This window comes from Pogoniulus pusillus, chromosome 28 (genome assembly GCF_015220805.1).
Source record: "Pogoniulus pusillus isolate bPogPus1 chromosome 28, bPogPus1.pri, whole genome shotgun sequence".
NCBI classification, from domain to species: domain Eukaryota; kingdom Metazoa; phylum Chordata; class Aves; order Piciformes; family Lybiidae; genus Pogoniulus; species Pogoniulus pusillus.
Window position 1 is genome coordinate 11,127,569 of NC_087291.1, and position 26,265 is coordinate 11,153,833.

Here is a 26,265-nt window from a genome sequence, read left to right on the forward strand (position 1 = left end):
CTCAAAATCATTTTACTGGCATGATATGATTATGATAATATGAGTTAACCTTAAATCATTAGACCTACTTCGTTGTTCTTGTTTCTGAGTGGATGAGCACAATCATTGAATTCTCCATTTTAAACATTTACTAAAGTTTCATAGAGTGAGATGCCAGGAGTAAGATGGTTTCACTGTGGGTCATCCTCCCATCTTTCAGGAAGGTATTAGCTCTTATTTGTGGGCTTATGTTCTACAAGCAGGTCTCATAACTTCTTTTTTTAAAAAAAAAAGAAAAAGCACCAACCTGAATGCTGTAAGATACTCAACATCACCCATAGGAGGATCCAGGCCACCTGTCCAAGCAATATTTATATTATACCCTTCACCAGGGCCACTTCCAACCTGGAAAACAGGAAGAAAATGCCAAAAAGAGTGAAGGGGGAGAAAAAGGAGAAGGAAAAGAGAGGTGGAGAGGAAAAAAAAAAAAAAGAAGCAAGCAAAAAGAAAAATTTCTCCAGTGTGCTTCAGAAACAAACATCAAACAACATGTCAGGTCAGCCCAGCCTTGTTTGACAAGGACTGTTCTGGGTTATGCACTTGTTCTCCGCTGGTCCCCTGCTCCCAGTGGACAATTTGGTAATCTGGTGTAATTTAAAGAACCAGAGAAGGACAAGAAAATTAGGGGTAATCATGCAACGCAATTACCTGAAAGATACAAATAAAAACGGGGCTCTACAGAAATAAACCTAACCTCATTTGGGGCTCCACTGCCGGGGAAGAAGTTGCCTTCATCATAGCGATGGAGGGAAACATACAGGATGCTGGGGTCAGCATAAAAAGCCTGCTGTGTACCGTTGCCATGGTGAACATCCTAAAGGAGAAAGAAAACAGATGACAAATGTAATAATGTCCAACTCAGTGTAGAGCTCAGTTCTGCTTTCTTTTACCCCCCTGTTTCTCTCCCTCTCCCTTGCCTTCCTTTTGTCTTTCCCTTTCCCCCTCCCTTCACCACCCCATACTTCCTGAACTTTCAGGCAAATTACTCTTTAATGCACTCATTTTTTAAACTGGCTTCTAAAAATCAGGAAACCATAGCGAGCGTGCCCTGGAGACTCCAGATGAGCAGTCATTGAGAAATCCCAGTCCTTTTGTACAATTAGATATTTATACACCGGCTCTTTGTACTCCTTGCCTCAGTGATGGAATCTAGCATCCTGTTTTATGGAGGAATTTTATGACTTATTAACTGCCAACAGTTCATAACCCCTCAGGCTTAATTAACTAGCCTCATTGGCCTCTGAAGAAAGACTAATGTTTAAACTACAAACTAGTATTTTGCAGAAGGATCTATGGTTTACAGAGCTTTTTCACAATTCTTGACAGAACACTAAACTTAAGTGTATTCATTGATTTGCCAAGTCCCACTATTGAGGTCAAAGGCTCTGCGACCAGCTGAGTAAATTGGCTTTCTTGAAACATTCAGTTCAGTTAGCAGTCCCTCAGCAGTTAGATCCACATCAAAAGAGATGCCAGATGCAGAAAGGACTTCATACTTCATTTTTGCAAAATCATGACGGCAACAGTTGAAGACAGAGGAATATGATCTCATTAGCCATTAAATCATCTGGCAGATAGGATGGTGCCTTCCACAATCAAGGATTGACCTTGGCCAGTCTCCATATTTCAAACATTATATAAAGCCAGTGAAAAGAAATTCTGTCATTAAATAAAATACTGGGGAAACAAGCTGACAGTATATCTACATAACAGAGGCTGATGATGTGGACTTGCCCTCTTCTCTTTTTTAGGTTTGTTTTCACAGTTCTACTATTGTACTACGTGGTTAGACACACAAGAAATTTTACAGGTAGAAATGGAAACTCCACTTGCCCTTCAGTAAAAGAAAGCTGAGTCTTTTTTGGGAAGTTTCTCCACTGACAGTTGTTTGAAAGCTATGGGTATTATGAGTCCTTCTTTAATCTCTCCCTTTGAAATTTCTGATTTAAAGAGAGAATTCAAAAGGAGGACAAAGTGCTCTGCATAGCAACACTGTATTTATTTCACAAATTCTGTGAGATATGAACCAAATTTACTATCAGAGAAAAAAAAAAGGTTGCATTTTCCTCAGGATTCCTAGACTCCATGAGGACTGAAATTAGGTATACTCTGCCAATGGTACAGCAGGCACTACCAGACATCGCTCGTGCTCTTTGCTGATGTAGCCCATGACTTTCATCCACATTGTTCAGGATTCTCTACACTGATTGAGTGTTACTTGTACTGCATTGTGCTTGACTTGGACCTCCTCTGGGATCACTGTGGGGTAATATTTTAATGGTTACTTTTCTTTTCTCCATTGAAAGTACCTGAAACATGAGGATGAAGTTACAGCTAAACCATGACTTAATCCCAAGGTTAAATGTAACACATGTTGGAGGTGCAAGGCAGCACACATTGGTGTGAGGGTGTTGGAGATTTGAAGGCAGCCAGAATAATGTTAGGGGGCTCTAAATGGCAAATTAAGTAAAATCTGACACACAGACTAACCCCAGAATCTCTTTCAGCCTTCAGCTGAGACAGCATTAATTGGTTTACTCTAAAGGGATCCAGATCATGCTAACACACATGCAAGTATGGATGATCTTGGACTGAGGATTACAACAACAACCTGAGAAGATATGTTTGCCATAAAGAGGCTAAAAATATAATTGGACTTCATTTTGTGATTTTAATTAGTTTTCATTACCCATGCATATCTGGGGCTTCAGATATGCCCTTTCAAATGGGAAATAAAACATATTAAATTGGTATAGAGAACTTTTTTCTTTTTAATATTTAAACCCCAAAGCTAAATTTCTTGCCTAAACCTCAATTCCACCAAGGGTTACACACTCTTTCAAGGAGCAGTAACTTCTCTGGTTAGACAAAGGCATGTGTTGTTTCAGACTGTGAACGTTACTATGTGGGAAATGTGTTCCTATTCTGCCCTTTGTAGATCAAATGTGTTCAGGGTATATAAGTCAGTTAAGAAGTGAAGATTTATTCAAATGATGAAATGAGGGTAGAAGAGCTGACAGAAAGGTCTTTTAGTGTGGAAGTAAATGAATGAAAGATTAAAAAAATTAAAAAGTTAAGGATTTAACACACATAGCAGCTATGAAGACTACACTTAATTTGTAACTAGAGTAGAGTTTAATGTGTGGGATCAAATATTACTACTTTTTAATATTTACATTGTAGTAATGCATGCAGCTGCCAACCTGCATGGGGTCCTGCTGTGCTAGTCACTATCAAAATATAAAGGTTAATTTCAAGTCTAACATCTGCAATTCCATGATTTAATTTTGATGCCCAAAACTCTCTGCTAGTGTGCTTAACACATCACTATTAACTTGCTAATTCATTTAGTCTGGTCTGTGATTTAGCCATAGTTTGCATACATAAGAAATTTTCCATATTGATTTTTTAACCTCATTGCACTAACCATGAAGCAGACTACAACTGCTCCAGGAATGAAGCCATCTATGTCAGATAGATATTTCTCTCTTTTCACCAGCTGGCCAATGGGATAGAGCCAGAGAGAGGCTGAGCATTCCCTGTCTACTTTCCTAGGTAAGGATAGGCAAATTCACAGGTAATCATTTGCACAGGTAGCAATTTTCACATAGAACCTTGCCTTGAGAAATTGCAGCTAAATTCAAAAGTGCTTATTGGCTAAGTGGTGGAGTCACTATCCCTGAAGGTGTTCAAGAAGAGACTGGATGAGGCACTTACTGCCATGGTCTAGATGACTGGATAGGGCTGGGTGCTAGGTTGGACTGGAAGATCTTGGAGATCTCTTCCAACTTGGTTGATTCTATGATTCTATGATTTCTTTTCCCAACAAGGCAAACATAATGTTTACAGCCAAGAAGACTTAAAAACATTCACAGAATTCAAATTTTGAATAGGCTTTTCTTATTAAAAAGAAAAAAGAAAGAAAGAAAAAAACCCTAAGAATAAGCAGAGTTCACTTTCAGCCAGTATTTACAGCAGTAAAAATCAATGAACTGTAAGAGTCAAGTCAGCAAACAGATGTAACATACAGTGGTAGTGGACTTTTCAAAACTACTGTTTCCTTGCATTTTATGTTTCTAATTGATAGCAGGACACTCTGAGCAATATTTGTAAAACATTGTAAGAGTATTTAACCTACCCACAGACTTACCCACCATTCATTTTTCACTTGCTATTCTTCCACCCACACTCCCCCTTTCTCTGCTTCTCTTCAACAGCCAGTATTCATGTTTAACTGAACAAAAGTGCTAGATGGTAAGGCCATGACTTCACAATAAGATTTAATTATGAGTGCAGATATGAACAAGATTTAGACTATTAAGCCCTGCACTTCAAAAACCCTTTAACATATTTTGTCTTTAAATCTTTTATCACCTGCAAAAATTAATTAAGTGCAGATGTAACAGGTTAGGTTTTGATGCCAAGGTTCATTTCCTGTCTATGCTTTGTCAGACACCCTATTACACCTCCTCATGAACTGTAGGAAAACAAAAATGTTGCTCATAAATCAGCATTCAACTTTCCTTGGGCTGTGTGCACTGAGCTGATCCTTTAAGTGCAAGGCAACGCTCCAATTCATTATTCATGAAATTAATATAGACAACATGCCAAATGTCATCTGCATTTAAATAATCCATTTGTTAAACATATTAAGCATTGTGTAAGAATGCCTTCTATTTAAATACAAGACTAATCCAATGAAGTGCATTTTTAATCACACAGCTCTCCTTCAGGGAACCATCAAAAGCTGGCATACATGAGTTGAAAACTTCTTAAAGGGAATTACCTGTTGATTTGCTTAATAATATTGAAATTACAAAACAAGTCAAATCATTGCTAGTTGGGGGAAGTGGCCAGTTTGGTTACCAAAGCAACAGCATTCTCTAAAGCACATCTGACTAGTTAAAGTTTGTATTCTGTAGGGAAAAGTAAACTTGGGTTCTGTAGGGTTATTTTAACAGTGGAAGTATCAATTCATTTAAGGACCATAAAAGTTGCCCTGATCTGTGCCTTCTTCTCATTAAATTGCAGTTAACACCATTAAAGTGAAACATAGATGTTTATGGCTTCAGTACTGCCATCCTGGCTTTAATGAGTTCCCAAAATCAGAGGAAATGCACACCTTTATTACTTGTAGGTATTAGAAGCAGGAAAGTCTGACATATAAACACAACTTCATTATCTTTTAGCTGGATGCACTGAAAGTGCGATGCTTGCCAAGAATACATACCAGATCTACAATCAATATCTTGCCTATATTTAGCTTGTCTCTCAAGTATTTGGCAGTAATTGCAATCGAATTAAAAAAGCAGAACCCCCTGTGGAATAGAGAAGAACAGAAATAAGAAAGCAAATCAGTCAGGAAAACAGCTATAAATAATGTTCAGAGCATTAAAAAAAATGCTATATGATCTCCGAGGCCATAAATCTGCTTCTGGGAGTACCTAGAAAGCCTTTTCAGTCATCTGCTAACAATTACAGTTCTTCAGAGACATGCACAGCACAGGTGATTGCCAGTAACCTTAGTGCTCCAAGATGGGCAATATTCCCTGGTACTTACATGGCTGTTGATTCTTCAGCATGATGGCCTGGGGGCCTTACAACAGCAAAGCCATTCTGTAAGAACAAGATAGGTTTTCAATTATCAGCTTAAAAAAATACTTGACTCTGTGCAAAACAGAACAGCAGGCAGACTGCACTGAAATCTATTAGAGGCTCTTGAGCAATTTTTCTGTCCCCTCGCCCTTTCATAGTAGTGCCAGAAATAATACATTTGAGAACAGTGGCATATAGCTTATATAAATACACATGTGCACATACATACATAAACACACAACGTGATCTAAAGAGGAGGGGAAAGGCAGAATGAGAAAGGCTTCTTATCAATTCTGCTGTCTAGAATTTGCACTTAAATAAAAGTGTCTTGAGATATGTATTTTACATAATTAGCCAGTGTCAACCTTAACTCCTGGATGGACCAAAGGACAAATTCAGACACATAATTCCTAGCAGTAGAAAAAGGACAACAATTCATATCCCATATATATTTCCACAAACTATAAATTAAACTTGGTAACCTCCTGTGCTCACAAGCTTAAAAAAATCTCCATGAAGTCAATTTCTAAAACACTTTCCAGAATTGTATATAAAATTCAGTACTAGGATTAGGGATGATCAAGGAATGTTTTGCCTCTAGAGATCTATCAGACTGCAGCAAACTTAAAACATAATGCAAACAGAGTACATCTGTAAGAGTGGTTCTTCAGGCCACTGTTTAAAGAATTTTGGGGATTTGACCTAATTTCTTATTTGGGGTGAAAAGTCCACATTAAAAACAAAACAAAACAAAACAAAACAAAAACCAAGACCCAGCAACCAAAAAAGACAAAACTCTAAAGGCTAAATGCATGCATACGTTACATGGAGGAAGGCATCCCTGGTGGAATATAAACTGCCTATAGATCAAACATACAGTTCAAAACCAAAAAAGCCCTGTGGATGGCACTAATCTTCAGAACCAAACCAGCTTTGCACTCTTAACTAAAACCCCTTTTCTCATCCTTTGGAGTGTTGGGTTTGTTTTTTTTTTACATTTCCTTTTCACACAAAATATGACTTAGAGAAGACTTTTGTGAAGATTTTTTTTTTTTTGGTAGCATTTCTGGACAAAAAAGGCATGTGTGCACCAAGGAATGTACAGATAAGAAAGTGAAAAATGACCCAGAGAAGAGGGTTTTCCTAGGCAGAGAGAATCTTGCTACCTGCATTTTATTCTCTTGATATTTCTAAGAATTTGGATAAAGACTCTACAAGGCTTGCAGCTGTCCCTGCTCAGCTCACAGCTCATTATCATCCAACTTTATCAGCATTCCCAAGAGATCAATATAATTAAGATTATTATCTCTAGGAGGATTTCATAGAGCAATATAGAGACAAAACAAATCAACGTTGCTGGTTTTGACAACTTGACAGTTACAGTACAGGCTTCTCTTTTCTGTTTCCTTACACTGACAAGCCTATTTGGAAGCCTTGTTTTGTGACACTTAGCTAGCTAGCCCCTGCTATCAAGCTTAACTGTTACAGTTCTCCATGAGCATGCAGGACAGCCACATCAGTGTTGTGACCATGTTTATTTAATGTGTTTTTACATTAAAGTAAGTTCAGCACTGACATGAGAGTTCTTCAAAGCTACAGTGCATATGGTTATATTGATGCTAAAGCATATAATCAAATGTTAGCAGACACTGAAAACTAGTTCCATACAGTACTAACAGCAACTTCTGTGCATTTAATAAAACACCTCATTTCTCCTACTTTTAACCTTTGCATGAGCACTGTGTACATTAGCATAACATAACATAAAATGCATTCATTTATTTAGGCAATATTTAAATACCAGCCAGTGAGCTCAGAACAGTAGAGAGGTAAAGATCTGCTTTAAAGACAGAGAGACTTAACACAGAGCAATATGTCAAAGATTAAATCAATACACATAAATTCAAAGCATTTTTTTGGTACAAAGTCTTATTTATATTAGAATACAGACACCTTTATATGCAGACAGAACATTAAATTGACTGACAGACACGAACATTAGAAAAAGAATTCTTGTCTGTGCCATTATATGGTTACCTTTCATTGAATTTGAGTAAAAAGAGTAAAGCTTGAATAGAGCATACTTGAACAATAAAGAGAAGTCTGCCCAAACTCAGTTTATACCATTGCAGACAGATCCACTTAGTTAGATCTTTAATGAAAATTAAGAAAAATTATTAGCCTTTTTATGCAGTAAGCCAAGCATTCTTTTCTTTCATGACTTCAAATAGGTAGTTGGATGTTCAATTTCAAAAGAACAGACCTGCACATCCTACTGTGTCCTTGGTTTTGGGGGTACAGGTGGTTCCTCTCTGTAGTGTGCTGGGTTAGAGTCTAGGCTATACCATGCTTAGGCATCTACTACACCTCTCCCTGAACCTTCCTAAGAAAAGCACTCAAGGCAATACCATAACACATGCTCCAAGGCTTGGGACTGACCTATACTCTTATCTACAACAGACTTCCACTGGTTCTGCTATACAAGGAGATAAAACTAGGCATAAGCAAGTTTTCCTAGGGCATTATGTGGTGACTGTGGCATGGTCTCTTTCACCCACTGGACAGTGAGGAACATACTCTGCCTAGATTCCAAATGGACCAAAAGCAACTCAGCCTGCTGGCACTGCTGAGAAACTTAATGATGTACTGATATGCAACCACTCTAGTAAAATCACTTGGACTTTTGTCAACTTCAAGAAAAGGCCATGCCACGCAAGAAATAACAATGAACTTCAGCAGGTGCTCCAAGAGCACTTACTGAAGTAGTATAAGACTCAAGTTCAACTTCTCATTAAACACGGTGATAAACTGGTAAATATTCTTCCCATATCTGCTCTTCTATTTAGAAATGTTGTTGATAAACTAGATATTGAGCAATATCTTTTCAGTCTAAGTGAATTTTCTAACAACAGGTCTTGAGGCATGCTCTTGCTCAGCTCTTATTCAAATTTATGAATCTTTATTTCCTGCACAGTAGAAATCCTTTGACAGAGGACAAAACACCACTGAAACTAAAATTTAAGATGAGAGAGTTTTATATGGAGTATTGTGCTGGTTTGAGGCTAATTTTTACTGAGAGAAATTAAATCCTTAGCTGTGAGAAGGAAAAAAAAACCAAAATCAACAGTAACTCCCAAAGAGTCACAAGTGTAAAAATGGATCCCTTCCAGCTGAAAAGAAGGAATTTAATCTCTTCTTGTATTTTACACTGTAGAGCCCAGGGGGGTTTGTGTTGTGAATTTTCTTCCTAAGGGAGGGATCAGCCCAAACCCAGGACAAGTATGAAAGAAGAATGCCATTGATCCCAGCTATTCAAGAGGCAATGGGTGCAGACACAGTAGAGGCTCCATCTGAACATAGGTTCTTTTACTGCAACAGTAAATGAGTAATAGAAGTATTTGCCCAAAGAGGCTGTGAAGTCTCCATCCCTGGAGACACACAAAAGTCATCTGGACATAGTACAGAGCAACTAGCTCTAGGTTGCCCTGCTCAAGCAGGGGGTGTGGATTCAATATTACCCTGAGGTCACTTCCAACCTCAGCTGTTCTCTGATTCTGTTATTCTATTCAGAAGCTCAACATATTTGAAAAAAGGCTTTAAGGAAAATGGGTGAAATCCCTAATGGTGAGCAAATTTCTTGGCAGAACTTTGTTCCATGCACTAATTGCAGCTGAACACACTGCTAAGGACAGCTTCCTCAGGAATCTCTATGCGTTTCATATGGAGACCAAGTACCTATCTCAGGGCCTGGATTCCACAGTTAAAAGTTCAACATCCTTCAAAGTCAGGTGTTAACATTTCTACTTTCTACATGCCTACATCTCTTAACCTATTTAGCCCTTAACTCTTTAAGTCAGCAGTGCTTAAATGTGGCATTCTTGGACATTCACTTTATTTTTAATGCTATGATTTTAATTTTACTTCAGCATGCTTCAGAACTAGAAGCAATTCACTGAAGCTAATACTTTATTTCTGTGTAAAAAGTTCTTATTCTACAGAAATTTACCCAATCCTCCTGTCAGAATTGATATTCCTTATGTTTATGTCCTTTATGAGTATTTTATATATTTTTAATGTTTTATATACCCCTATCTTTTATATATCATATATAACTTTGTACCTTTGTAAAGCTATATAAACCCTATTTCTTTACATTTAAAAGGTGCTCCATATAGTGTACTTGAGAGGGTGTAGCCCTTGAAGTGGCCTTTGTGCCTTCTTTAACCTTGCTATCTCTGGCTTAGTTAAATCCTACAAAAACAAACTTCAATGTTGCTTTAAGTCTCAGCTGCTTACAACAGTCCCCTTGCCCCTGCTACCCTAGAGAAGATTAACTGTGTTCTTACCAGTGTCACTTACGATCTAACATGGTCTCTAGATCTACTATCTAGCAGGAAGAGCAAGAATCAGAGTGAGAGGTGTAAGGCTGAGGCAACCTTCAGGTACCTGTTTAGGGCAATTTTACAATCTATTCATACTGCCAGAGCAGGAGCCAGTATCTGGCCCTGGGGGTCTACGAATGCAGTTAACAATAACCCATGATTCAACAGAACAGTATTAGCAGCACACAGATTGGCCAAGAAAACAGTAATAGACTTGAGGGAATACCATTCTGTTTTGCAGAAGAAGCTAAAAAGAGGCCAAGAACGCAGAAACTGACACTAAATGTTTAACTCTGTGATGGAAACAGAGTTCCTGGTCTGCTTTTCTGAAGGTCTAACAGGACAGCACCAGGCATACACATGAAATGTTGGTGATTGAAGGCTAACTTGCATATAGAATCACAGAACAGTAGGGGTTGGAATGGATCATCTAGTCCAGCCCCTTGCTAAAGCAGGTTGACTGAGAGCAGATCATACAGAAGTGAATCCAGGCAGGTTTTGAAAGTCCCCACAGACAGAGTCTCTGCAAACTCTCCAGGAAGCCTGCTCCAGTGCTTCATCATCCTCATAGCAAAGAAGATTTTCCATAAGATCAAGTGAAGTCTCCTGTGTTCTAGTTTATGCCCTCTACCCCTTGTCCTATCACTGGGTATCACTGAAAAGAGCCTATTTACATCCTCTTGACCTCCACCTCATATATATATATATATACACACACACACACTGCTAAGATTCCCAACTATGATGGCCTCTTTAACCACTACAAGTGTTAACTATATTGGGAAGGAAAGCACAAAGTGAGTTTTAACAACGAGCTGGTCGTGGAGATAAGCTATGGACCACATATATAATGAAAGTTGTACCACTATACGAAATAATAGGTCATTCAGCTAAAAATATAACCATAGTTGATGGGATAAAATATCTAAGAAATGGTTCCCTATGAAATTTTGTAACTTGTTAAAGAGCACAAAATACTACCTAAAAGACTCTATTGGTCACTTTGATGGCTTTATCAAGCAATTATATTTTCAGTAAAATAAGCATTTGTTTTGTATTATTTTATAAGACTGTTTATTGTTAAAAATGCTGTGGGTGGGCATGTAAAAAAATGCCCCTTTTTGTGCCTACCACACATCACTCATTGCTCTAAGGCAGGAGGAGAGTGTTGTAAGGCATTGGGCGACACATGGAAGTAGAAACAAGGGTAGCACAGAGCCTGCAAGAGTACTGTCCAGGAGACACCTGAGCAGAGAGCACTTCCCAGGGAAGGAGATTATCAATAGTAGGCCAGAGGAGCTGTGTGGAGTTCCATGCTGTTCAGGCAGGCACAGAGATCTGCTATTCTGAAGCTTTACTGGAATGAGGGGACTGTGGGGTTAGGGAGATTGTTGGGGGGAGGGCTCTTTTTATGTCTTCAGTTGGACTTGATGATCTGTGAGGTCTCTTCCAACCCTGATGACACTGTGATACTGTGTGATTAGGCTAATTCTGCTTATTTACCTTACTAGTACAATCTACCACAGGATAATTCCTCTGTAGCCCCGTGCAACAAGGGCATTGAGAACAGTAATACCCAGGGTCATGTGGAATGAGATTTTCAAGTTCAATTTCAGTTATTCATAGATTACACAAAGACACTAGAGTACCAGTGACCAAATGTACCAGGTTTATTTTGGTATTGATTCAACCTGACACAATAGAAAAACACATTCCAGGAACGTTTCAGGTTTGGAGGAAACTCATTTCCATTTCTTTCGTTCTGTTAAACAACCTTTAACTACCAACAGGGCAACATTACAATTGCATGTGCACACACATACATATGAGGCAGAAAAAGGGCTTGTGCTTCATTCAGCTGAAGTGGATGTTCAAAGCAGTCTCAGACCACTGTTCAACTTGAGTCCTTCTCAAGTCTCCTCTTGCAAAACCTCTTCTTAATTCAAACGTTCTTTACCTTAAATGAGGAATAACCATACAAAACCTACCAGGTCTTACCAGTTTAGTAAGCTTGATTTTCAAACTAAAAATAAATGGCACCCTTTACATGTATCCCATATCCAGAGCTAAACAATAGCAATTGTTCTATCACAGAAGCACAGAACTTTAGAGGTTGGAAGGGGACCTTCAGAGATTGAGTCCAACCTCCCTGGCAAGGTAGGATCACCTAGGGTAGCTCACACAGGAACGCATCCAGGTGGGTTTTGAAAGTCTCCAGAGAAGACGACTCCACAACCTCTCTGGGCAGCCTGTTCCAGGGCTCCATCATCCTCACTGTAAAGAAGTTTCTCCCCGTGTTGAGGCAAAACCACCTATGTTCCAATTCGTAGTCCTCGCTCCTTGTCCTACCATTACTGCTGACCACCAAAAAGAGACTGGCCTCCTCCACTTGACACCCACCCCTCAGATATTTGTAAACATTGATCAGATCCCCTCTCTCAGACCTCTCTAGACTAAACAGCCCCAGGTTTCCCAGCCTCTCTTTGTAGGGCAGATGCCTACTCCCTGGTTGAGAAGGGAAATCAGGAAAAGGAGAGGAGAGCAAAATTAATATTTATGTAAATATAAAGCATACAAAGTTATACTCAGCTCACTGAGTGTACAATAGTCACAATAAGCATAAAAAACAGCCCTCAGGAGAAGAATGAACAAACTCCTCCAGGGACCAAGCAAAGCAAGAAGAGCTCCCATCCTCAGCAAGCTTCCTCTTTATAATGAGCATGATATGTACGGGATACACCTGTGAGCCAGCTCGAGGCAGTTGCTCTGGCTTTGTCCCTCATGGATGACTCCAAACTGTACATGGTGTATATACCATGGCTGACCTGGGATTCCACCCCACTTAAACCAGGACAGGCACTTCAATGTTTCTATTGCAGAAAAGAGTGCAGCCATTGTCAACACTGATATATTTAAAGGATATGCAAAGTAAACTAAACAGTAATCCTTATTGTGGGTACTGTACTTAATTTCAGCTTTTAATAGTACTGAATGGGGTCATCTAAGGCTGAAGAAAATTAAGGAACATTTATTCCTTTGGCTATTCAGTAGCTCCACAGTCTGTTCTGGCTCTGAATTGTCCATGATGATGGAAGGTCATCTCCCATTGTAAGAAGAGGTTCATAGGTATACTCTTCTGAAATTACAATTTCCACTGATACTATTTCTCCCTCTCCTTGACAGTCCATTATAAGATATTAAAGGACAGACAGAGAAATACACAGCTTGTTATTCAGCAAAGAAGTGAAGACACATTTAATCTTCACAAAATATCATGAATTAAAACAAATGTCACAAGAACAAATAATATTTTAAAGGGCACTAATCAACAAATGACTAAAAAAATTACCATTCTGCCATAATTAACTATCTGAATTTCAACCAGCATTCATCATTTAATAAACACCAAATATATGGCAGCAACAACAACAACAAAAATGCGGTGGCATCAGCACAAATAATTTGGTTGAGAAAATGGAAATATAAGCATCTTAAAATTTTTCAGGGAAACAATAATTTGGCAAGCTTAATCCCAAAGGCAAGCTTCTCTGAGAGCTCTCAGTTACAAATTAAATCCAGAACTCAAGAGAGAGATCCTTATTTTCCTCTGAAACTTGTCTAACGTGGAGTTTGGACAACCTCTGTTCTTATCCAGATTAGCAGTAGAAGGGAAGCATACACTACGTAGGACAACTGGATGCAGGCAAGGGAAGAGTTTGTGCTTAGCAGCCTGTCAGTGAAGCAGCACACTGGAAGTGAGCAGAGGCAAGCAGAGTTGAGCATCAGTGTCAACGTAAGGGAAGCTGCCAGCCTGGCCTTGGGAAAAAATAGGAAGGCAGGGCAGGACGACACCTTCCAGTGTCACCAAATCCTTGGACCAAATGCTCCTGAAATCTAAAGATCTATGGTCAGCCAGCAGATTATTAAAAGCCATCTATATAAATCAGTTGGGGAAGTGAGGAAAGAGCAAAGGTAGAGAGGGAAAAAGTGCTAGACAGGAGGGCAGTGGCACTGAATCCAGACAACATAAACACCTTCTCTTCTATCAGCACGTTTCTAAATTCCAAAAAGCTTCTTAAAAAATGACTTTTTTTTTTTTTTGGCAGTATTTAGGCTCATTTCCTCTTGTAATATTGCCAAGGTGACATTCATCATACATGTAAATAAATTCATGAAAAAAAGAAAATCATAGTATTTGACCTGCAATAACATCACATTTATCATACTATGTGTTTCAATAGAGTGATTCTTTATTCTCTGTTAAATATTATCTCAAATGGCTCTCAGTGAGTGCTCATTAAACAAACCCCCCAAATCTTTGATATTTATTATTTGATAGAATCAAATATAAACATCCATATTGAGACTTGGGGCAATTTGTCCTGATTTTTAAAAGCCCACAACAGGGTAACTTACTATTAAAGCAGGAGCAGAACTTCAGTAAGCCCTACAGTTTCACATCCTTAGCACTGTCATATTGATGCTTTCCTCTAGTCAAGGAGATCAAAGAACTCTGATGTTCCACAAGGGATTTAAACTACAGTGAAGAGAACTCCCAACTCCTGGTCAGTTTCTGAACACTGTCCAAATGTCCAGATGAAAAGAATGTTGCTGTTCTCAGAAAAGACTTGTGTGAAATAGGAATGATAGTCTCAAGAAATTCAGTATTAAATAACCTTTTGCCTTGCCTGTAAGTTTGACCCATGCCCAGCTCTGTTGTGAATTTCTCAACGGTTCTGCAGACTTTCATGTGTATTTTGTGGTTTTGGGGATTTTTTGTAGTACCAACTCTTATCACAACAGCATTTACCTATAGTTCTAACCTATTACTGTCACTCTATGCAGCAGCAAGTAATATGGAGCCATACTAGAAGTGGGTAGGTTCAGACTGTATGTTAAAAAGAAGTTCTTCACAGTGAGGGTGGTGAGACACTGGAGCAGGTTGCCCAGAGATGTGATGGAAGCCCCATCCCTGAAGGTCTTTAAGGCCAGGCTAGATGTGGCTCTGAGCAACCTGATCTAGCATGAGATGTCTTTGCCCATGGCAGGGGAGTTGGAGACAGACGATCCTTGAGGTCCCTTCCAGCCAAGACAATCCTATAATATCAGTAGAGACCATGGACTAACCACAGAGATCAAAATGTCCTATTCCTTCCTGAAATGCACTTTAAATGTCAGACACCAATCAATGAAGAGCAGTTCTGCTAGTTTCAACACTCTGGCTAGACATAAAAACATTTATCTTCAGCAGTATAAAGACTTTTTTTTCCATTAATTAAACATTTATCTGGAAAAAAGAAACTATTACATTCAATTAAATGTTACAACAACCATGTTGGACTTCTTAAAAGCATATATATCGACTCAGAAAGGTGTAAGAAATATTTTTGGGCTTCTCATACCCAACCATACTGAAAAATTTGATCATTCTCACGTCAGAACAGCACTTGTTAAACAATTAACTTCAGTTTCTCATTCCTGAGGCTTCTTGTCTCAGATTTTGTTTATGCTAGATAGTTTTACTCTGTGGTTATCCTAATGTTGCCATGGCTGCTCCAGAAGACATTTGTGATTCTGCAGTGCAGTGGGTAGATAATCCACTGCCTCCTCTGCTGCAGTCCAGAGCATTGCCCTGTGGGAAGCAGTAAATCTGCCACTGTGGACTTCAGGACGTGCAGCTCTTCTCAGAGAACTCTGGGATTTCAGAACAAATCACTATGTCTTGTCTCATAATTTACTTTTTTTTCCCTCAAGATGACACCAAACTGACAGCACACCATGTGATAACAATCCACAGTGGGAAACTTCCAGGGAAAAACTAGGGAATGTTTCCCTACTGTTCTCATCTTGCTATTTACATGTTGCATAGCTGTTATGGCTTACACACAATTCTTGGAAGGCACTATTTGTTATCCAAAGATTCTGAAGCTGCAGCAGATCATTCCAGATTCTCATCAGAGTTTAATCCTCCCACTCAGTGCTCACAGCACAGGGCCCAGATGCTTGCTTCACATGCATATTTGCTCAATGAATGAACAGGGAAGTGGTCAGCTTCACTTCCTCCCTTCAGATCTTTTCAAGTACACCAGAAAACTGCCATTTTCCCTATACTAGAGACATGATCAATGCAATGTGTATGTTTCTAGAGGAAAAATGGCAGCAAGATGGAAAAGAGATACATTGTGTCATAAATGTAGATTGCAGCATACAAATGTATGGGGCTAAAACTGTACAGCTACATAAAACATCATCCTGAACATCACATAGAAAACCCTAGAACACAGTGCAAACCCCTTTAATGTTATTTATCATATGAGGGTATTGGCAGCAGTTTGCCAGCAAAACCCAGGTTTGTATGGATGAAGTGACAAGGCAAACAGAGGACTCTGCCAAAACAGCTAATGTCAGCATGAGTGCATTTCAAAACCTTCTGCTAGCATGCTTTCCTTCTGCCAGTCAGACCTTAACCTTTCTGTAACCTTAAATTATAAGGTTGTTAGTTCATATAGTTGGTATGGTAGCATCTTTGTCATTAGGCTTCATGCTGGAAGTTTATAAGCAGGTTAGATAAACACCTACTAGGAATGCTGCAAGAGTTCCTAATTTTCTTTTACATAAAACCCTTTCCATTCCTGTTTTCTTGACGATTTGGTATAAACCAGCTCCTTGGAATGTCTATTGAACAATTACCTTTCCTATGCCTCAAGTGCAGCTTCTTGAGGCTGCTCCAATTCTCTGAACTGTAAACAAAGATTTTATTTACAATCAACTAGCACTAAATTTTAAATTTTTTTTTTCAAACTACAGCAACATTGGTAGCAACCAATGCCTCACAGTGGCTGACCTTTGATTCTCTCCCTCTGTCCATCACACACACCTTAACAACCAAGAGCATTCAGTCATACTGTGGTAAGATACCACAAATATATAGAGGTAAGTGATGAAGATGCCACAGCAGATCTTGGTCATGTCAATTGCACACATTATTATAACCAAAATTTGATTTACATTTCCATAGAGACCGACTTCTGTCCTATAGTTGCCAACAGTAAAAACTAGTAAAAAAAATCCTTCTTCACTTCTATTGGGTCAGAATAATACCATGAGCTGTTTATTGAATCCTACTGCTCCCAAAAAGCTTAATGAGGATGAAGTACTCATCAGAAAGGACGCAGAACAGCATCCTATGTGACGTGCCCTGTCATTGATGTGAAGTGTCAAAAAGTCTACATGTTGTGTAGTACCTGAATATGAAAGTTGTCTGACTGCATTAGATTGGTTCAGAGCTATAGTACTGTGTTTCAGCTGAGCACACTTGCCATTTTCACACCTATATATTCCATATGTACGTTTATATAGGCATAAATACACATAAACATCCTCAAATACGCAGCTAACATATTTTGACCGAAATCAGACAGAAATACAGGAAGAAAATCCTCAAATTCAAAAACAATGTGGAGTTTTGAAAATCATTTTACCATGCTAACAGTAAAATATTTGTTTCTATCTTAATTTTAGAAATGGGACTGAATCCTTTAGGGTTTGGACTAGAAGGTGGACAGTTCTAAGGAGCAGTGTTAGCTCCAGCCCTGTTTATTGGGGCAAGCCTGCACTCGGGCTGCATATGGTGTACCTTTAAATAGGGCTGTTAAAATACCAAATAAAATGTCACGGCCCGTCAGGTCTGGAGCTTTTATAAATTGTTTAGACTGGGGATAATTTGGGGTTTGTACATCACGCCTTGCAGACGATAGGGAAGGGGGCCGCGGAGCAGACCGCGGAGCGGGCACCTCCTGGGTCATCTCTCTCCTCACCAGGCACCTCCCCTTCCCCATGGCCTGCAGGCCCCTGCTCTTTGCCTCCCCTCTCTCTGGGTGGTATGCTCAGCTTACGCATGTGACTAAACAACCACATTAAAAATCACTCCCAAAGGCAGTGCTACAGCCACTTGCTGGAGATGCGCACCTACGAGCAACTCCGCTTTGGGCTGCAGCCAACCCTGCCCTATAAGCAACCGCCAGCGCGTCAGCATTACCCATGGCAAGGCTGAACCGAGCGAAGCCTGGCAGCGCCACCCCTCCCGGCCACCCTCCCCAGCGCAGAAGGGCTGCACACCGCCTCCCTCCAGCCCCCGCCCCTGCACCGCCCCGGCTCTCCCACCCACGGCGCGGCCCGGACCTCACCTTCAGCTCCCGGGAGGCCACGCGGGCCGCCAGCTCGATGACACAGCCGACCGCCATGCGTGCCGCCCCGGCCGAGTGCAGCTCGTTCCAAACGGTGTCACTGTCCACCTGAGCAAACAGCCGGCCCCGGGAGGAAGGCAGAGGAGAGAGGGAGAGGGTGAGGGAGAGGGAGAGCATGAGAGAAAACAAACCCGTGAGGGAGGGCTGGCAGCCTGACAGCCCATGTACAATAACATCAGTCTTCCGTCCTGGCCAGCTGAAAGGCCTTCTGGACATGGCTTTGCTTATGCTTTTTCTCTGCACGGGCTTCTCCAATGGAAACACATTCCTGTCATGCCTCGCTGCCATTCCCTGTTTAGATTTCTCATTACAAACACTGTTACATCGACCAGGCTGGGCCTGCTCGCCAGCCGCCAGACACCCTGCACCTCAGGCCGGCGGGGGCAGCGGGGACCTGCCAGCGCTGGGACCGAGTGGCTGTGGGCACCGCTGCTTCCCAGCAGCTGGTACAGGCGACCCGCGCCGCCAAAACGCAACCACGGCTCAGGTCCTCACCCCTTTTAAAAACATAAAAAAAGAGTGGTTAGCATTCGTTTTTCCTACCGAGGCAGGATTGTTTCCTCGGGATTGAAATAAGAGTAATTAGCTATTCAGATTACCTTCATTAGTCACTGTTGTCATAGGCAGGTATTAAATGAAGTGCAAACTCTTGCACTATCTCCAGTTTTGATTAAGTACAAAGTTAAAGCTGAAAGGCTTTAGGTCCACTTTGTAACGGATTAGCCTGGTTATCTAGTGCAGAGAAAATTGTCTTGCCTTCTAAACGAGCAAATGTGACATGTAAAACATTACATAGGTACTACAAAAAAAAAAAAGAAGGATAAAAAAATATAATATTGAGAATATTATAAAGATGAGTAAGCAGCTCTGATAAAGCATTCTAAAAATAAATCGTAAAAAGAACATTATAAAAACGAGTAACAAGCACTGCCCTGCAGCTTCAGCTTGTCTGCTGAAATTCTACTTTAGAAACTCGCTTTTTTAGTACCTATTTGCAGAAACATACCAAACAAACAGGTGAAATGTTGTATGTCCCTTACGTGATGCTGTGCCAAGCAGACCTGGTGTGCATAGTCTGAAAAAGTTATCCCAAGAGCCAGCCAGACTTCCTCAGCCCTCCACGGGAAGTGCACTTAATTGTATCATATCTTATAAGTTTATCATGAAAAGAAAAAAACGTTTAGGGATAGACAAAATACTGTGGCAGATGCTATTTGGATAAATGCCAAGCACACTGAGACATGTTTTCAGTTTGGACCAGAAGCTTCTGTTCCCAATTTCTTTAAAGGGAAAAAAAAAAGAAAAAGAAAGGAAGAAATCCCGTAATTGAAAATGGATGCAAGTGCTACTCGGTTCTGATTAGTCATTTGAAACAGAAAGAAGTTTGATCTCTCTACACTTGTCAAATACCTTCACCATTACTTTTACAATAATATTATATTCCAAGCTACTAAAGTGATCTTATTTATCAGAGGACCAGGCTGGAGTTTCCTATGATTTCAATCACTTGTGTGCATGTTGCAAGACTAATGAAAATAGTTCATATTTACAGTAGACTGGATTTTGCTTGCAAAATTTAGAGTAACAGTAATAACAGCACACTGTTTTCATCTGAGAGCCTCAAAACGTACAAACACAGCTAAGCATCATCAGCTTGATGCAGGATGATTTATCGTATTTGTTTTGCAGATCAGTAGCTTGAGATTTGAAGGAGTTGAGTAGCTTTCCCAAAGACACACAAAAATCAATACATACCTAAGAAAATCATAAGAAAGGAACCAAGTATTTAATATTAGGCAGACCTTCAGGTTGCCCTCACTGTTGCTTTTACATTGAGTATTAATTAATTTCCATTTTCAAAACTGATAAGGAGATAAATAAGTAGAGGTCATTGGTTAAATCAATTCAATCAAACCATAAGGAAGTTTGGAAAATACTGTGCAGTACTTTAAAGAAGTATCAACAAGAAGGCTGGGAGGGAGTACTTTCTTACCAATTTTATGGCTAGCAAATTAAGGTTAACATGAAGGAGTGGCTGCTGAAAATGATTCAATGGCAGCTGCTCTCTACACTGGGGCATGAGCAGGAGCCTGCGTCCTCAAAGGGACTATGATTCATTTCCAGAAGGGCTGATTAAGTTAAAATTGTAACCACAGCTTGAGAGTACCCACCCTTCAAGACAGTTGTCTGCTCTGACACATGAGACAGCAGTCTCTCCAACCACTGAGCTCTGAGTATTGGGCAGGATAAAGCATTTATCATTTTCCTGCTCTCAGCTGAGTGCGAGGAGAGTGAAATAAGACCAAATCTCTTCCACAGAAGAAATTCCCTCAGATCACTTGAATGGCTGCTACCTAATTTTACCCGGACTGGAAGTAAAAATGGGCAATCAGGAAACAAAACAGTGTTTCCTGAGGAGTTTTCCAAAATGACCACCTAAATGTACACAGGAATTACAGGATGTTTTAGCTGATCTCTTGGGCGGGGTACGTGCAGCGAGTAGTAAATTCTCAAAGTCAGGACTAGCCAAGTGAAGTTGCAGTACCTTACTGCAGTTACAATACAACAAAAAGAACAAACTTGTGTATAGTAACCCCAAGAAGGAACAGTATTAGAAACTCAGATGTCAAATTCTATTTCATACTCATGCAAAATTAAGACTGATTTTCCTAAGGAACATCTCTGAAAGAACAGCCTAGAATAGCTTTCATCTACAGCCAACACTTCAGCTGGAAAATGGTATCTCACTATTTTATCTCCCTATTAGTTCTGTGTATTGCTTTAAACATTTCAGGTGTTTAAACAGAGATTTTCTTTAAGTGTTACTCAGTGTTTACTTTGTAAATTGCTGTTGAAATACAGTGATATAAATGGCAAACCCATTAAAACTGCAACTCCTGGCTGGCCCAGTTGTCAAGCTGTATATGAAATGCAGCTATGTAAGTCCTACTACATATACTTTGCCTTATTCCTGTGAGATGAAATGGTTGGATTTTATACAAGTAAAGGGAATGGGATTAGACACTGTGGTTTCTGGTTCTAGTTCATGTATATATCACATATATCTGACAGTCTGTATAGATGCTGAGTGTGCGTGAATTTGTGACAAATGTGATGTTTTCTGAATTGCAGACTATGAAAAAGTCAGATGGAATTTTATAAGGGGTTATTTTTGTTCTGCAAGTGCTTTGGAGCAGCCAAAGAATTCAGTAAAAATCCTTTCTTTGTTTAAAGTTTGTTGAAAATGTTAAAGAAAATTTACATGAAGCAAAGGGTTTGTAACTTAATTTTAACACAGAATCTTAGCGGGTTTTTTCCTTAATTATAGATGTTACTTTCATTTAAGAGTCCTTTCAGAAAAAGTTGATAAGAAAATGTTCCAAATATCTAACTGAATGAAAAAGAACATTATTTGTAAGCATCAAAATGCCAGGGTTAAATTGTGAGTGTACCACACATTTCGTTATCAGAAATCCTATCAGTGCTGGAGCTCTTCAAAGAGGGGTTGTGCATGATAGCGCCGAGAGCCAGAAAACGCGAGCCCTATCTGAACACTGGCTTTCTAACACACATATGGATTTACTTCAGTCCAGGTTTCCTGAATGAGCACTGTAGGGTTTAGGCTTTTTCAAGCACATTTAGTATAGCTCAATCATTGGCATGTGTAGCAAAGCTAATACTCTGTAAAGCTACAGATGATAGAAATTAAGCTACCTGTCCCTGAAGTGGATGTGGAGGCATTAAAGAGGAAGTGAATGACTTAAGCAAAAAGAAATGTAGGTAACTTTTCCTGATTGAATGCAACTAATGTTTCAAGTCCTGTGTGCAGGAATTCCCTGCTTTGCACAACAAAAAGAACTTGATATGAATGCTTCCTGCAAGAAAAATCTATGTGATAACTTGACTTTCAGAATGAAGACTTTAAGCATACTGAAAACAAGCTAAGAAACAAGAACCCTTTGCAGCAGAGATGGTTTAGCAGATAGAAAGCTTGTACCATAACCCCTCAGGGCTGGAATAATTTATATAAAGGAAAACTATATCATTTGAAAATTACCAGCTCCTTATACTGTGCTATGGTTGTGGCACGTGTACGTGAAGATGGAAAGGAAGGATATGGAAATATACCTGAGAGAGTGAGATTGTTTTCCTAAAGACCTTTCTGAAATCACTGCAGATGCTGAAACTGCAAATGTAACTTGCTCTGCTATTTATATTTATCTTAAGCCTACCTCAGAGAGGCAAAAATAAAAAAAAATAGCCTGAATAATTCTAAAACAAATTTGGAAGGTACCTATAACTCTATTTTGGTTTGCCTCTCCCTTTCCCTGACAGAGAACCTTCTCACTCCTCACCCTCTATTTCGGTTCTCCTTCCTCGAGGAGCCTCCTGGGATCTGCCAGATGACCACTGGATCACAGTTCTGCTGACCAGAGGTGCTGCTCATCATCTGACTTGCCCTTCTATTTTTCACCCTCTGAATGGTGTTTTCATACATGCGAGTGATTTGTCTTTCCTAAATAATTATTGTAAACTCTAAACTTGCCTTAAATACACACCCACTGATAACTGTATGGCAAATATTAGAGCCCAAGCTATTGCTTTGAAATGGATTCTGGCAAAGCATCCTAGAGCCTGCCTTCTCCCTCTCTTTTTCTCTCTCACACACAATTTACTATATCACACAAATCCATCTTCCACAGTGGAATTCTTATTTCACTCCTAAAAGGAATTAAAAGTATACTGACTCATTCTGCTCTGGATTCTCTGTGCAACTGTTGCCATCATAAGAATCAAACCCAGTCCTCTTAGAGTTAGCACATGTCACTACCAGAGATACTTGTAAAATTCTCTAAGAGTAGTTCAAATGTGCAATCTGTCATCTATTTGTTCATAGAAATGTTGACCTCTGATGATCCTTTGCTATCCGTGATTGCATTCTGTGTGTCCAATATCCTGAATGACAAGCTAAAACATAGCAGTTCTCTAGAGTAGTTTAAAAGGATTCTTTACCCTTTCTGTAAAGAGCAGAAGTTGAGTTCAACTGCTTTTGGAATTTAATCTGATGTGCATTTCAGATGGATAAGTTTCAGCACAACTCTGGAAAAACTACTGCATTTAAAGAAGTTAGTTGTCCTTTGATATAAGTGCTTGTAGAACTGAGAACTAAATAAAACCTTGTCAGCTAGCAATAATGTAGCTGTATGCAATGAACAAATCTGTGAGAAATGATATAGTAGAGTACAGACCTCCTTAGTGATGCTGCTATGTAATAAAATTTGTGTATTGCAGAGTGAAGTCCTGTGCTTCAGCTTTAAAAGTGTTCAGAGACTCACACTCTTCCTCTTACGCCAGAGAAAACATGTTTCTCTCATTGGGTTTTTTTAGCTCCTTGGCATGAAAATAGAGAGTAAATGTTTTCCTTAAGTGTTGCAACCTCTAAAAATTGTGTGTGGCATTTCTCTATCACTTCCAGCAAGGAGTCAGTCATCCTTGGAGACAGTTGGTGCCAGCATACTCTAACGTGTTAAGTTTGTAATGCTTTGCTCCTGACCATGAACGGTGCAACTTCCCAGGTGCCACGCTCAGCTCTCACCTCTCACTCCTACAGATGTCTTGGTGATCATTCATCACCTCCACGATTTTCACTAAGCAGCAAAAGGTCCTCAACATGCTTCTCAGTTGCTGTTTCATCTCACCATGACTAAAGAAGCAAAGGTGCGCACATCATCTCCAAGGAACAAGCTCTAATAAATGGCCTGCCAGCCATGTCTCTCGTTAAGGAACAAAGGAGAAAGAGTTTGCATGGCTGACGTCTCTTCCATAAATCCCACATACAGGAAGTGTGTAAAAGTGGGCTACTCTAGGAAAAATATGTACAGTGAGCTTGCTTTATTTCACTGCCATTTTGCAGCTGTATCAGAGATTTGTTCTAAGGCATTTCCAGCTGCTTTAGTCTAAAATTCCTGCCACAGAGAGTACCCATAATATCAGCTCTTCATACTTTCCTGCCTGCCAGTCTAGTCTACAAACACATATTTGCATTTGTAAATACAAAGAGGATGCAGTCTTTAGGCTCCAGTGCAATGAATAGTTCAAAGGACCATCACAAATCACTGCTTGAACAAAACCCATGGAATTCATTTGGGCTTGTACTGGCTTCTCTGTGTAATAACTGGAGTAAGATAATTTATCAGCAGTAATATTAATAAAAATCAACTTCTGAAAAGAATCTTAGAAGCTATTGTGACCACAGAAGTCTCTTTCCTGGGCAAGAACAAGGATCATGGACAGTACTTACGTCCACTGCATGTAGGATATTTAACATCTTTCAATTTTTACTGGCCAGTAGTGATGTAACTTACAACATTTTTATAAATCAAATCAAATTTTCAGATAATAATCAAAGTTAGCAATTGAGTCCCTAGCAGAGTTACTAATAGGAGTAGTCAGCTACTGGTAAAAATGCAGCACTCCTGTGTAAATGGAATTCACCTTAAAGCTTGTAAAAAAGCAAGTAAGTGTATGAGGTCTGTGTTAAAAAATAAATAGCTTTGTGTTCAGAATGAGAACAAGAGAAGAATCAGGCTAAGTCACGCTGAAGCCTGTAATGAATAGCTACAGAAGAAATATTTTGAGTCATCTGCTCTTTAACTTTTATGATAAGCATTCAGAATCTGAGTCTCATAAAGCATACACCCTAAAGGATCTCAAAATCTTAGTGAAACAGGGATGTGTAGATCAGTAGTAGGGGCAATGGATGGAGGATGGCATGGATTAGAAGTGGATTAGAACTTGTTTTTAGAAAAAACTCATAAATAAAACACTTAGGCTCAGATTCAAGTCTCAGATATGTGGCATGTATCACCAGATGCTTGTAAAAAATGTTACTGCACTTTCAGACCTAGCCCTGAGTACTCTATTAATTTGAACTGACATTTGCTGTAGCATTTAATGGATTGCTGTGTGTAAATGCTTGTGCAACTGCTTTCTTATGGCTGACCATGCAGTTTTCAGGGGTTCACAGCAAAACAGAACAACCTGTCAAGCCTTTTTTAAAAGGCTGAACACATTTTAGCAATACATAGAATTTTGCCCTCCTTCTTGGATGGAGATGGTCTTTGTGTTAGAGGCCATCATGGAACTGTATTTGAACTTGGTGTTCAAAGAAACATGGAAACACTCGTGTGTTGCTGAGAAAATCAACACATGAGCATTTTCTCTCTAGAAGGCTTTACTGATAGAATTTAGTCCCCAAGATGGGGGACTAAATGTGTTGTTAAAGTGAAAAGGTGAATTCTGCCTTAGTTTCACAATTCTTTTCCCCCCCAATTTTAATCTGGTCTAGTACCAAGGTAAAAATGTCTTCTGTTAAAAAGGGGCAGGGGGAATGTACCTGAAGACCAAACTGTGTATTTGATGAGTTGGCAGATTATCACTCCTGAGCTTTCTATCCTTGCCTGATGTAAGTAAAAGGAGTCTGGGACTATTCTAATATATTCTGGTGTGCCCACAAGATGCTGAGAAACTGTCTGCTAATTGAACAGTTTCACCCCATGTTGTTCTAAACATCAGGCTCTTTGTTGGATGGCACAAGACCACCTCAGTGCCACTGAAGGAGATGGGACAAAATATTTGCTCTTTAATGCTAAGAGATTTTCCCTTTTTTTGGCTCTGTGATATTGATATGCTAAATGTGGCTTCCCCTCTCTTCCCAGAAGTGAGACACCATTGCACTTTCCAGATCCAGAGATGAAGTCTTCATACCTCAGTAAAGGAATATTATGTATTTTGTGCTCTGATCATGCATATTTATGTTGTCACACTTCTTTTTTCCCTGAAATTAACGTGCTTAAAATTAGGAACTTACTTGCTTCAAGTCTCTGTCTATAAAGAAAATCAGCACTTCATGTCAATTCTGATCTAAGATGGATTGGTTCCTACTCTACCGATGCACATAACTCTAATGGTTATAAAGGCATGCAAGGGTGGTCAGGGTTCCA

The 26,265-nt window shown here is 39.5% G+C and overlaps 1 protein-coding gene across 12 annotated transcripts in view; it reads right to left on the bottom strand.

Moving 5' to 3' along the window:
• HDAC9 (histone deacetylase 9) overlaps positions 1 to 26,265 on the bottom strand; it is a 465,174-nt gene that overhangs the window by 97,528 nt on the left and 341,381 nt on the right. For all 12 annotated transcript variants that reach the window (XM_064167147.1, XM_064167144.1, XM_064167145.1 and 9 more), the window contains 5 exons: positions 18,203 to 18,310; positions 5,600 to 5,655; positions 5,270 to 5,357; positions 734 to 853; positions 287 to 384 (listed from right to left, as the gene is read on the bottom strand). In XM_064167147.1, the coding sequence (XP_064023217.1) occupies positions 287 to 384; positions 734 to 853; positions 5,270 to 5,357; positions 5,600 to 5,655; positions 18,203 to 18,310 (470 nt within the window). The remainder of the gene's footprint in view (positions 1 to 286; positions 385 to 733; positions 854 to 5,269; positions 5,358 to 5,599; positions 5,656 to 18,202; positions 18,311 to 26,265) is intronic.